Source organism: Egretta garzetta, unplaced genomic scaffold (genome assembly GCF_000687185.1).
Source record: "Egretta garzetta isolate BGI_Z169 unplaced genomic scaffold, ASM68718v1 scaffold108, whole genome shotgun sequence".
NCBI classification, from domain to species: Eukaryota; Metazoa; Chordata; class Aves; order Pelecaniformes; family Ardeidae; genus Egretta; species Egretta garzetta.
The window spans coordinates 4,096,419-4,108,640 of NW_009260614.1; the positions used below are offsets into that span (position 1 = coordinate 4,096,419).

The 12,222-nt window shown below is 43.2% G+C and overlaps 1 protein-coding gene across 1 annotated transcript in view; it reads right to left on the reverse strand.

Annotated features, from left to right (window-relative positions):
* The window catches only part of RCC1L (RCC1 like), a 15,986-nt gene extending 3,770 nt beyond the window's left edge, over window positions 1-12,216 (reverse strand). The window contains exons 1-9 of the mRNA XM_035900603.1: window positions 11,872-12,216; window positions 11,338-11,467; window positions 8,762-8,890; window positions 7,820-7,886; window positions 6,651-6,702; window positions 4,235-4,319; window positions 3,029-3,210; window positions 1,481-1,565; window positions 262-435 (exon numbers count right to left, since the gene is read on the reverse strand). Of these exons, the coding sequence (XP_035756496.1) occupies window positions 262-435; window positions 1,481-1,565; window positions 3,029-3,210; window positions 4,235-4,319; window positions 6,651-6,702; window positions 7,820-7,886; window positions 8,762-8,890; window positions 11,338-11,467; window positions 11,872-11,889 (922 nt within the window). The 5' untranslated portion in view covers window positions 11,890-12,216. The remainder of the gene's footprint in view (window positions 1-261; window positions 436-1,480; window positions 1,566-3,028; window positions 3,211-4,234; window positions 4,320-6,650; window positions 6,703-7,819; window positions 7,887-8,761; window positions 8,891-11,337; window positions 11,468-11,871) is intronic.
* Between the last annotated feature and the right edge of the window lie 6 nt (window positions 12,217-12,222).

Here is a 12,222-nt window from a genome sequence, read left to right on the forward strand (position 1 = left end):
CTAGACAAGGAAATGAAAAAACCTTCACAGGTTTCCTGTTTAAAAAAAAAATTTTTTGTTTGCTTTAGAAAAATGACACTTTCTTAATTAAAGCATATGTTAGTGCAGTACTTATATTAGAAACCATACTGACACCTGTAAATGTGCTGCCCGCCCCTCCTGTTGCATTCCAGCGTGCTTTAAGTTTAAAGAAAGATGGGTGCTATTTTTGTTTTTAACTGCCAATGTGGCTTCTCCGTGACAGTCGGACTAGAAACTTACTTGTAAGTGCCGCAAAGTGGCTGAGTCCACAGCGAACGTGAGCAACGCGGATGTCCGGATTGAGGTCTGACCAGCCAAAAAGGCTGGGTGGGATCATCTCTGGCACTGCTGTTTCTATTAGGTTTGGTCCTTTCCCAAGAATTCCATATCCCCAGACAAAAACATTTCCTTCTTCTGTATTACAATAAGAACACATTCTGTAAGAAAGTCTGTGCTTGTGAAATTCATGCCATGACCAAGAGTTAATCAGATCCAAAGGGATATTTTCCTTTCTGCCAGAGAAGTCTAGCACCTTTTGATTATTTAAAAGTAGCAAACAATGCATTCCCACTCAAATGCCTTCATTTTTTTCGTAAGCTGTGCAAGCAGATCAATCTTCACAGGCAAAACTTTCATGGGGAAAAAATGCCAACACAGTGTGGGCTGGATAAAATACTTCAGCCTACTGATTGATGGGGCAGAGGCTGAATGCTTTATTATCACTGCTTTTTCCTTTGAGGCATGGCCAAATCAGTGGTAGGCTAATCGCTCTGTCTGGCATTCTGCCTTAAGCTGGGTGCCTGGGAAACGCAGCAGTTGGACCGCATAAGACAGAGTAAGTTGCTATGTCTGCTAGCTTTGCTCCCTTCATGCTAGAAGCTCAGATGTCTTGTCATCACAGCAACCACATCATATATATGAACATCCTCCTTGAGATGATCCTTCATAAAAGTAGTTACACTCCTTTCCCTCACTCCTTTTTGCCGTGACTTTCAAGCTGTACTCCCCTGGCCACTGGCAGTCCAAAGCAGCATTCACTAAGAAGCCTGCTGCAGAGTTTCACTGTTCTCAGAACTCTCTAATTTCCAGCCTAGTCTATCAAGATTTATTTACATGTCAGATTTATATTGAGTCTGAAGGCCTCTTCTTTCTCTCAAGTGTTGCCTTACTTTCTCCCTATATCCATCTTCATTATAGGCCACACACGGCCGTGTGATAAACAAACAAGGGATCAGAACAGCAAGCAGCAACCATGCTCTTGTTATAGTTTGCATAAGCGCTCACAACAGCACATGCTGGAAGCAATGCTCTGCAGCCAGTGGAAATAAATCCCCTAGTATGTTCTTAAATCACACATTTCTCGGCCTCCCAGCTTTCCTCGTAACAGACAGTACTTCCCTGTTCCCAGTGAACAAGACGCTTGCTCCACGATGTTACAATCCACCAAAAGCAAACTCACCCGTTAGCACAACATTGCCAGTCCCTCCACATGCAGCCTCCTTTATCTTTCCAATCTTGAATGGCAAACGTCTGGGAACATTCACCTGCATAAGGTTGCAAGAGAGTTGTTAGAGACAAGGTAATAAACTGCAAACTCGACGCACATTTTCAACTTGTTCTCTAGTTCTGGTTAGAGCTTACATATGCTGAATTCCTGATACTGACAACCTTTATTGCCTGAATAACGGAATGAACACAAGTCCCAGGATTAAAAAAACTGTACAAAATTCATTAAGGCTGAGAGTGTGGACAAAGTGGAAAAAGTTACCCGCTTGAAAGCTTACATGCATGGCAACAAAGCTGGGAATGCTTAACATCTGCTTATATCCCTGGCTCTAAGTCAGACACAATGGGAAAGTCAATAGGTGAGCACATTTGCAAATTTTCACAATGGACAAGATCACTAAAATTTGGTCTGCAGTAGCATTTTTGAACACACTAGGGAAAAATCACTCGAAGAAAATCACTCTTATGTGGTAGCGTTGAATACATCAGAAACCTGCACGCTTGACACATGCAAACAGTGACCTTGGATTTCACAGATAATATCCAGCTCTGCTATTCCACAATTTGGACTTTATCTATACTGTACCTAGAGCTCCCGCTTTGGCAAACATGCCATTCATCCATTTCAGACCCATCTGACCTGCATTGAGCACCCAGCCAGGAAAATACTACACTGCTTAACCTGGTCATTGTCTTCAGGCCTTACAGGTCTCAGCAATTAGCCCTACATTAAAGATACATCAGGACAGGCAGGAGAAACAAAGACACATGTTTTACTAAAGCCATATCAATGCAATTGTCTGCTCTTAGCCTTCTGCCAAGAATAGCCTGAAAATTAATTCCCCGACTCCATTTCCTACACTAACTGTATGAGGAGACCATCTGCCTAATTACCTCAGTACGACAACACTTAAGGTCAAATGAGCACTATATTTTTGCCCCACATAAGTTTGCTCTGAAAAAGTTTTTATCTGTGAGACACTGGGATTTATTTAGGGCTCAGCCAGAAACCTAAGGTTGTTCATGAAGAATTCACCAACATAGGGACTGATTGTAAGGGACTTCGAAGGGTCATCTGGACCAGCACGATGCTCAAAGCAGGAGCACTCAGAATTCTAGATTAGCCAGCCAAAAGACTAATTCCTGTCAAGAAACGAGCACAAGCACTTGAGCTGGATCTCAGTTTGATGCAAAGTCCATGGGATGGGGAGAAGAGAGTGTGGGATGTACTCTTCCTTTATAACAGACTAGCAAACTGGGATGAGGGGACACAAGCCCTTGCCTATCAACATCTGGGAAACATACTGCCCTAAAGCTATACAACCATTTCAGACAGACTGGGTTGGTAAGCATAGGGAAAACCAGCCTGATAGTGGTGTTAGTTTGTATTGACTTATACTGCTGTCAAAAGAACCCAGAGCAGGGAGAAGCGTGTAATTTTTAATTCTGTGCACAGCAGCTGAACTAAAACATGTAAAAACATGCCCCCAGGCCAACTGACCTGTGTGGTTTCTGTGACAGAGGCCAACTGCAAGTATTCTGAATTTCCCCAACCAAAGACGTCTCCTTCATCTGAAACAGCCAGACAACAGTCCCCATAGGAAGAGACCTGGATAATGTTTACTCCAGCAATGTCACCACGTAGCTTAGTAGGAACACTGGTGATGTTGTAGTGTCCAAGACCTGAAAGGACAAAAGTAGAGAGACAATGAAGAATTTTTTTCCAGACATACATTCAAAGCCTAGACAGGACCATTTTGTCTTGTTATAACCCAATCACCTTCCCTCCAGAAGAAATCTTTCTGTCCGTATCTCTTAACTACCAGCTTCAATGGACAAGCAGCCACAAACACCAGTTCCACCAAACAAAACTAGTAGAAAACAACTTTATACAATCACGCGTGGAAAACAGCCTAGGCCCTCATCTCTCTTGTCTGCATGGACCAAAGTGTTTGAGAGACCAGTGACCAAACTAGGCAGATATCCCCACAGAGGTGAAGTTTCACAAACCAGCTGCATCCTGTCTTCTGCAAGGGGAGCCATGAGTGACAGCACACTGCAATCAGTTTAGACAGCAGCCGATGAAGTGGCAAAAGAGGCTGGGAACCAAACACATTACATGACAAAGAACTGCCTGGACAAGAGGGCAGAACACAGATGACAAGCAAGATGAGCTACAGTACATTCACACATGAGAACCATGGGCAGAACCCAGCTTCAGGAGCAGCAGGACTAAAGAGTAGGAAGGACTGGAAGTCCTTTGACAGCAGGAGCCACCAGGACAAGGGCCTGGCCAAAGATCCCATGCTAAGACAGCAGTAGCTGCCAAAGTTCTCTGCCAGTTCAAAAGGAGCAAGAAGCAAAACAGCCCCTGAGATGAAAATCGGGAAGCAAAGCCTACACAGAACCAGGGACCTAAACTTCCCATGTCACTTCCACATCTCCTCACAAGCTTCAAACAGCAGACATATTCTCCTCAGATTGCGTGCTTGGATTGCCAGCGTGGCATCCTAAGACTCCTCTAAAAATGAACTGCTTTGTCTCAGTTTGGTTGCACAAGAGTATTGAGAACATCTGTACACAGCTGGAAATGTATCAGCCCCTTTCTGTCTGCACATGCAAGACAAATATACATCACAAGCTCTGCATTAGGACAGCTTGCTGTATTTATCAATTCACTGAAATGCAAGCTGAGCTAAGCTCCTACCTGTTTGTCCATCAGCTCCCCATCCACATGCGTAGACCGTACCTTTCTTGGTTCTAAACAGACTGTGGTCCTGCCCACACACAACCTGCACACAAACAAAAAGTCAGAGCTGGTCAGGTAAGGTCGAGTGTTCAGAACCAATTTAATGAAGCATTACTGGCAGACAAATTGAGCAATCAACCTCTACAGCGCCCATCAGCTCAGATTTTGACCTTTCTCTCCAGATCAAATGGCTCTACAGACAGGGAAGGCTAAGAACAGAATGATACAGCACAGAAACCAGCAGAATTTTCTTTGTGGAAAGTGATGCTGCAGTCGATTTGTTCCGAGATCCAAAACAAGGCCTAGTTAACAAAAAACTTGATTCAGCAGTGCAACACAATAAAACAGGAAAGAGTAAATAAGAGATCTCCCTTCCCAGAGTGCTACCACATGGCTCTCAATGCCAGCTACAAACTGCTATTGATTCCTTGCCATGTAAGCACTCTAGGAACACATCTGTTCTCAAATTGACATTTATGTTGAACTACCAATCATGTCTGCCACAGGCCTGGCATGAATTAAAGCCAAGATCTTCAAAAGCAGACATTAAAAATTAGCCAAAGATGGAAGGGATTTAATCCACAAGTTAAGAGATTGACTAACAAGAACATTAAGCACATAACTGTGTTGTCAAAGTACAAACAGGTACCAATTATTCAATGCCCTTGAAAAAAAAAAAAAAATGAAAAATCCAAACAGAAGTTTACAAGTCTAATTCAAAACATCATTAGGATGTATCATGGCACACACTCATCACATGGGCCTAAATAAATGATCCTTGCTTTCTAGGATGCTGCATGGAACAGGACCAACATTTGCCCAGGGTACCACTACCATGGCATAGACGTATGACCAAACTGCTCCTGTGCCTGGAATACCGCAGCCATGCACAGACTCAGTGGCATTTATGCTGCTCTGCAGTCCCTTGCTCTCCTAGAAACCTGCCTTAGGGAAATGCTGGCTAGTCTAAACGGATGGTCTCACAGCTCACTTTTGAAATGAGGAAGACAAAATTCAAAATAAAACAGTTCAATTGGTATAAAAGTGCCAAATGGGAAGAAGAGCAAGAAATCAGGACAGGAAGAGATAAGGCATCAAAACAACTTTCCTGATGTGCAGGTGTTACCTAGAAGTTGAGGAAGCAAACACTGCATTGGCGTTCCCATCAAATTTTTTGGTAGGTTCAGACCCTGAGTTGCCAGTTGCAACTGCTCTGCAGAGGCATGGAGCAAAATGCCACCTTGGGCTTTTTATAAGCAACCGTATAGTAGATCACCTCATCATTTTGAAGAACTTCAACTGAATGATTTGCATACTGATGGGTTTTTTTCATTACAGAATCACAGACTGGTTGAGGTTGGAAGGGACCTCTATGAGCCATCTGCTCAAGCAGGGCCACCTACAGCCAGTTGTCCAGGACCATGTCCAGATGGCATCTGAGTATCCCCAAGTAGGGAGACTCCACCATCTCTCTGGGCAACCTGTATCAGTGCTCAGTCACAGTAAAAGCATGTCCTGACATTCAGAGAGGACCTCCATTGTCTCAGTTTGTGCCCACTGCCTCTTGTCTTGTCACTGGGCACCACTGAAAAGAGCTTGGCTCTGTCCTCTTTGCACCTTCCCTTCAGGTATTTATATAGACTGTTAAGACACCCTCCCTCAAGCCTTCTCTTTTCCAGGCTCAACAGTCCCAACTCTCTCAGCATTTCCTCATAGGAGAGATGCTCCAGTCCCTTCACCACCTTAATGGCCCTTTGATGGACTCTCTCCAGTATGTCCATGTCTCTCTTGTACTGGGGAGCCCAGAAATGGACATAATACTCGAAGTGTGGCCTCACCAGGGCTGAGTAAGAGGGAAGGACCGCCTCCCTTGACCTGCTGGCAACCCTCCTCTTAATCCAGCCCAGGATACCATTCTCTACAGCAAGGGCATGCTGCTGGCTCGTGATTGACCTGGTGTCCACCAAGACCTTTTCGGCAGAGCTGCTTCCCAGCCGGTTGGGCCCCAGCATATAGTGGTGTCTGGGGCTGTTCCTCCCCAGGGGCAGGTCTTGGCCCTTTCCCTTGCTGACCTTCTTGAGGTTCAGGTCAGCCCACTTCTCCAGCCTCTGGCTGGCAGCACCACCCTCTGGTGTATCAGCCACTCCTCCCAGCGGTGTGTCATCTGCAAACTTGCTGAGAGTACACTCTGTCCCATCATCCAGATCATTAGTGAAGATGTTAAACAGGATCGGACCCATTATTGAACCCTGGGGTACACCACTAGTTACTGGCATTCAACTAGTCTTCGTGCCACTGATTACCAATCCCTGGGCTCAGCTGTTCAGCCAGTTTTCAATGCACCTTCAGAATTCGATTCATAAGGTCCTCTTACCTGGACAACTCTGCTGTCAAACTCCTTCAGCTGATGAATCAGATAGCTTTCACTGGACACCATCAACCAACCACCGAGAAGAGAAAAGGCAACACAGAGGATTTCAGAGGACAGCAACTGAAAAACGTGAAGGTAGACCTGCCTTTACAGAAAGCCACTTTGCTATTACAAGAAGAGAGATTCTTTCACATGTTCTCTTATATATTCAAAGAGCATAGTTTCACTGTAAAATTACTGCACAAAGAAGGAAGGTCATTTTGCATTCTCTTATTTAAGAAGTTAAGAACTGTCACTTTTAAAATATAACCTCTCATGGGAATTGGGGGTGGGGAGCAATCCTCAAACACGTTCCCTAGTGTCTGGAATGAGCACAGGCACTAGATAACACTGCAGTGCCTATATAAACACTACATTTGACTAGAGATTACACTGTTTGTGCTCTGGGATTTAAATCTGGTTAGTGTTAACATCCATTTGATTCTTCCGCAAAAACAGAAATTCTGAATAATGCCAAACTTCCAGTGTCAAGGTGCAAAAAAGCTGGCTAAGCTACTGCTATTTTCTTAAACTCTACAGGCCAAGTCTTGTGGATCACAGAGAGTGCAATCAGCAAGATGTCTTATAGGCCTTGCCAGGGAATTAGTAACTTTCAACATATTCCCACTATCCACTTACATCACTACCACCTTGTAGAGCATTTTGAGAGTATGCTTTGGTGTGGCCCAAAAAAACCCTATAAAGCAAAAGCACTACAGGTTCAAAGGCAGTTATAGCAAGGAGTTCAACAAAAGGATGCCTCTTTCATCATTAAATGCCATTTCTAACACCCTCAGAAATAGCACTTGCACTCCGAGAGGCTAAAGGGAGGAAGACTGACTACTAACACCAATTACCTCAAGCAATTTGTGAAGACTGGGTTTTCTCACTATGCCCTGTGAAAACTGTCACACACTGTGAATGTGGTCAGAAGAGTGCTCGTGCCCAGCCTGCATTTAAAGCCAGGCCATTTATATGAAGCCCGCAGCATGAAAGCCTGTTCTCAGACTCCTTAATGTTAAATGGCATCCTTATATTACCAGGTATTTCCCACCTCCAGGCTTTTCTGTAGGATTGTTTTCATTCAATTATGTTTTTAACATTAAGGAAGTTCAGGATCTTTAGATTCTCACCTGTAAGTTTCATCTTCAACAACCTTCCTGCCACACTGTCCATAATAATTGTTCCCCATGGTGAAAACTGAAAAACAGTGATGAAATGCACTAGTTTTATTACTGTCCAATCCCCTGAAAGCCTCTTTTCAAGTACACAAAGTATTTTCATGTGGCCCTCAGTATGAAAGGTGGAACACAGTACTGCAAAAATTGGCATAAGCTTTCTTCAAACCAAAGTCCACTTAAATTTAAGTGACTGAATCCATTTTAGTCAACAATTTCCTGGCGATATTGTTGCAGGCACAGCGGCGGTACCTGGAGCCCATTGGCTATTTTTCAGTAATTGCCTAGTTCATCCTGCCGTTGCCAAGGAGACTCAGAAATAGATCAGTGCTCCCACAGGAGCGTTAAATCAACCAACCAACCAGCTCACTCACTGATAAGCAGCACTGGATCGCTCAGCACAGCACTCAAGCCACTGCACCAGAGAATTCCCAAAGACGTGGAGAGCCAATTCACACACAGGATCTTCTGTATAAAGGCCTATTAATTAATTGCTTTTATGAATGTAGCACTCTGGGGCTTCAAGAGGAAAAATAACACAGGAATATTGGCATAGCCATCCAAAACTGAATTCAAAACCATGTCCGACTGAACAAGACAAATAGGCTACACTTAAATGAGGCCTGGGGCTGGATAAACAAACCATATTTTGCAATACTTGTAGTGAAAAACACATTTACAGCTTGAGCCAAGCAAGAGGTCAACACACAGTTATCAGCTCAGGGCTCTCCCTCCTGGTAGCAATCCCTCAAAGGCCAACAGCTACCTGCATCACATTTACAGCGCAGACAACCCAGCTGGGGTCCAGTTCTAAAGGACAGAAAGGCAACCTTTTCCAGAGCTTTTAATGAAAGCATAGTCAGGCATCCCTTGTCACCAGCACAAGCAATACTATACCTCCCTCGCTGTCTGTCAGGATCAGGGAATGGGCTCTCCCACAGGACACCTGCAAGACTCGAGTTTGCTGCGGCTTCTCCAATGGTAATGGAATGGGAGATGGTTCCAAGACATATTCATAGCCCTTAGCTTAAGGAAGAGAGAGAAATTTAAAAAGTCAGTAGCTTCCACAAAACAAATTCATCATATATTTGCCAATCTTGTACACCCACAAACTCAATTCTATTTTGTTACAAAAGCAGATGTATTTTAGAAAGGCAAGACACTAACCAAAGTAAAAGGCTAACTGGGATTTATCAGGGTGGAAAGTTAAAAAGCCATAGAAGTGGCTTCCAATAATCACTGCCTAATCAAAAATCCACCACACCTAAAAGCTGAATGTTATTAAGGCTTCAGGTGGTCAGAAATGAGAAACAGAGGCTTTTAGCCATATGTTCAACCACTCTGGTGAATAAGGCTGATTACTAGAGAGCTTAACACCAAGCACAAACTAAGTACTCTGTGCAACTGGGGATATCGCAAACAAGGTACAATAGCAGCAATCACAAAAAGACAGCACGAAAGGTGAACAAAAAAATCTTAGGGCTTCATATTTAAAGAACAGTAAATTAAAGGCCTGTTCAGAAAAAAGCAATGCAAGAAACACTAGCTAGCGTGGCTCCATGGGGGATAAGAGATCTAAGGTTTACAAAAGAAAATGACAGGCTTTACTAGGAAAAGAAGATTTAGTAATTTTAAGAATATGTAATCACTTACAGTCAACTCAGAAGAAACTAAAAAAAACCAGTAAAACACAAATCAGTACAAGGGCAAAGGTTAAGGGGAGATAAAAGAAGGCCACTGTAACAAGCGAAATCAAATCCCAAAGGATCCAAAGCTGTATTCTGCTCACGAGTAGCAGTGCTTTAACTAGTTCTCACTGCCTTCAATTAAAAAAACCCGAAGAATCTACACATACCCTTTTACAGTAAGACACCACTTGATGTGAGGACAGGCATCACAACTGGCTGTTTGCAAATGGTGGGAGCCTGCCTTGCACTACAGCAGGAACTGAGAGACAGTGAGGTTGTATCTGTCTAAAAGACGTGTGCAAGTCACAAAACAAAAAACCTTTCCCCCTGCCGCCCCTCTGTTCCTTCCAGCAGAGTCACAAGCTATTGGGATCTGTGGTAATTAACTCAGCATCACCACTGATATCTGAGGGATTTTAGAGAAAAGAGACAAAGAGGAGCCAAGGCAGGGCAAGAGTAAAATATTAGTAGTTTAGCTTAGAAACAGCTCAAGTTAGAGCATGAAATACAACCATCTAGACATCAAAAGGTTGCAAATTCCCCTGGAAACAAACCATCTACAGACACTGTATTAGAACTAGCAGCTACCAAAGTAAGTTTGCAAAACTGAGTAACAAGCAGTGTATCCAACGGGAAGCTTGTCTGTGGGAAGTTAAACATGGAGCAGCAGCAAACCCACTGATCTGCACAGCGCTTTCCACAGATGCTATTGAACACCGAACGCTCCCTTTCTTGGAAGGGCTTGAACTGCATAACCTATTTACAGATTCTCTGGCAAAAATAACCTGTAGGTCAGCTGAAAACCAAGAAAATGACGGGACACTGCTGAGACATCACCAGTTACAGAACTAAGACAGAGTAAGAGCTGAAACCTTTAAAAGCAGACACGAGTGGAGGCTTCTGCAGTCCCTTCAATTTGCAGCTGCTGTTTAAGCACACACACTTGCTGTGCGCACATACTCTTGGAAATGTATACAGTGTGCTGGCACAACAGCAGCACCACTGTAAACTGCAGCATTCTGCATGGTAGCAGCAATTTTCTTTTGCTTCTCGACAAAGTTTAACCTTTTGCCCGTATCAGATGCACCGTACCTTAATGGATTGTGCTCTTACACACTATAAAGAGAAAAACCTGCTTTAAAATGGAAGGATATTTTCAAACAGTTAGAACATTTTGTAAGTTTGTGGTTTCGTTTCTGCCTTAGGTGGAATGTTGCAATGTTCTGCACAGAAATCATCATATTAAAAGGTGTTTGAGAGCCTGGTATAAGACACAATGACAGAGTAACATGTTTTTCCTTCAAAACACAATTTGGTATTAAAATAAACCCGCCCTACAGCTTCACACAAAATTCCACGAAGCATATAAAAATATCTCTGTGGGGAAGGAAATTAGTTTATAGGTGTAAAGGCAGCAGAAGCGAGCAAATCTTTTTGCAAAAATTGTTTTATTAACCAATCCACTACATTGACTACTATCAAACTATAAAGGTTCAAAGCAATACCTTAACCAACATACACAGTTAGGCAGAATAAATACTCGGGTTTCAGCTACGCCCAGGCAAGAAACTAAGTGCACAGCACAGAACAATCGCATACCTGGATCCATTACAAACCACACAAAAACATAGCTACATTCCAAAAAAGGTCTCTCTAAAAAAAAAAAAAAAAAAGCATAGCCCTGCAATCCGTATCAAAGCCTCCTGGACATTTTTTATGCCTTCTAGCCCAAAGTTTCCCACATCACATGTATGCTGTAAGCCCTTACAGCACCTCCATCCTTACTTCGATCTCTTATACTTCTCTGAAATCCCAGCTGGGAATCCTTGTTCAGCCCCATGCCCCACACTTTGGTGATGTCCGTGGTATTAGAGGACAGCAGCGTGAATCCATAACCGCAGGCAGCAGAGGATATCTTTGAAAACAAACAAACCCCACACCATTCAGTTATAAACCGTGGCTTAGAACAACAAGTGTCACCCCACGTTATTCTTTCATCAGCATTCCTCCTTCGTCAGGTCATATCCAAATACAGCCCAAATTCACGGTACATACAGTCTTCACAAAAACTATCAGAAACACTGTTCAGTGATAAGCACAAGGGTGTAAACTCAAGTCCAACATTACTGCCCTAGAATTTCCATTTTGTGAGTGCACATCTTTATTGGACTGATTTAAACACAACAGGAAGACCTATTTGCTGACCTACAGCAGCAGATTAATAAAAAACCCCAAACCATATAGAAATATTAAGAGAATTACATTCCACTGCTTTACTTCTTTTGCCAAAAAAAACCCCAAAAAAGTAACAGCTCTGACCTTCTTTGAGCAGAGCATGATGTCTGAAACGTGGACAAAAGAATAACATGATTTTCAACACAAGCTTCCCATTTTGCCAGGGTGAAAGCAGCCTTGAAAGCCACTGAAAACGAGGCCTTATTTCTCTGATAAATGCCGCGCACACTCTTGCTCTCTTACAGCTCTGACAAAAAAATACAGATCTGTATTTTCAGAATTACGTGCTGCTGTAGTTCTACCAAAGGCCATCCTGATGAATACCGCTGCATCAATTAAGAAAACAAATCACGGGAGAGTCTTTAAACCAGATTAGTTAACGCCTTTCAAAGCTGAAACCTAGCAGAGGCAGGAGAGCCGCGCCGGTGGGAGACG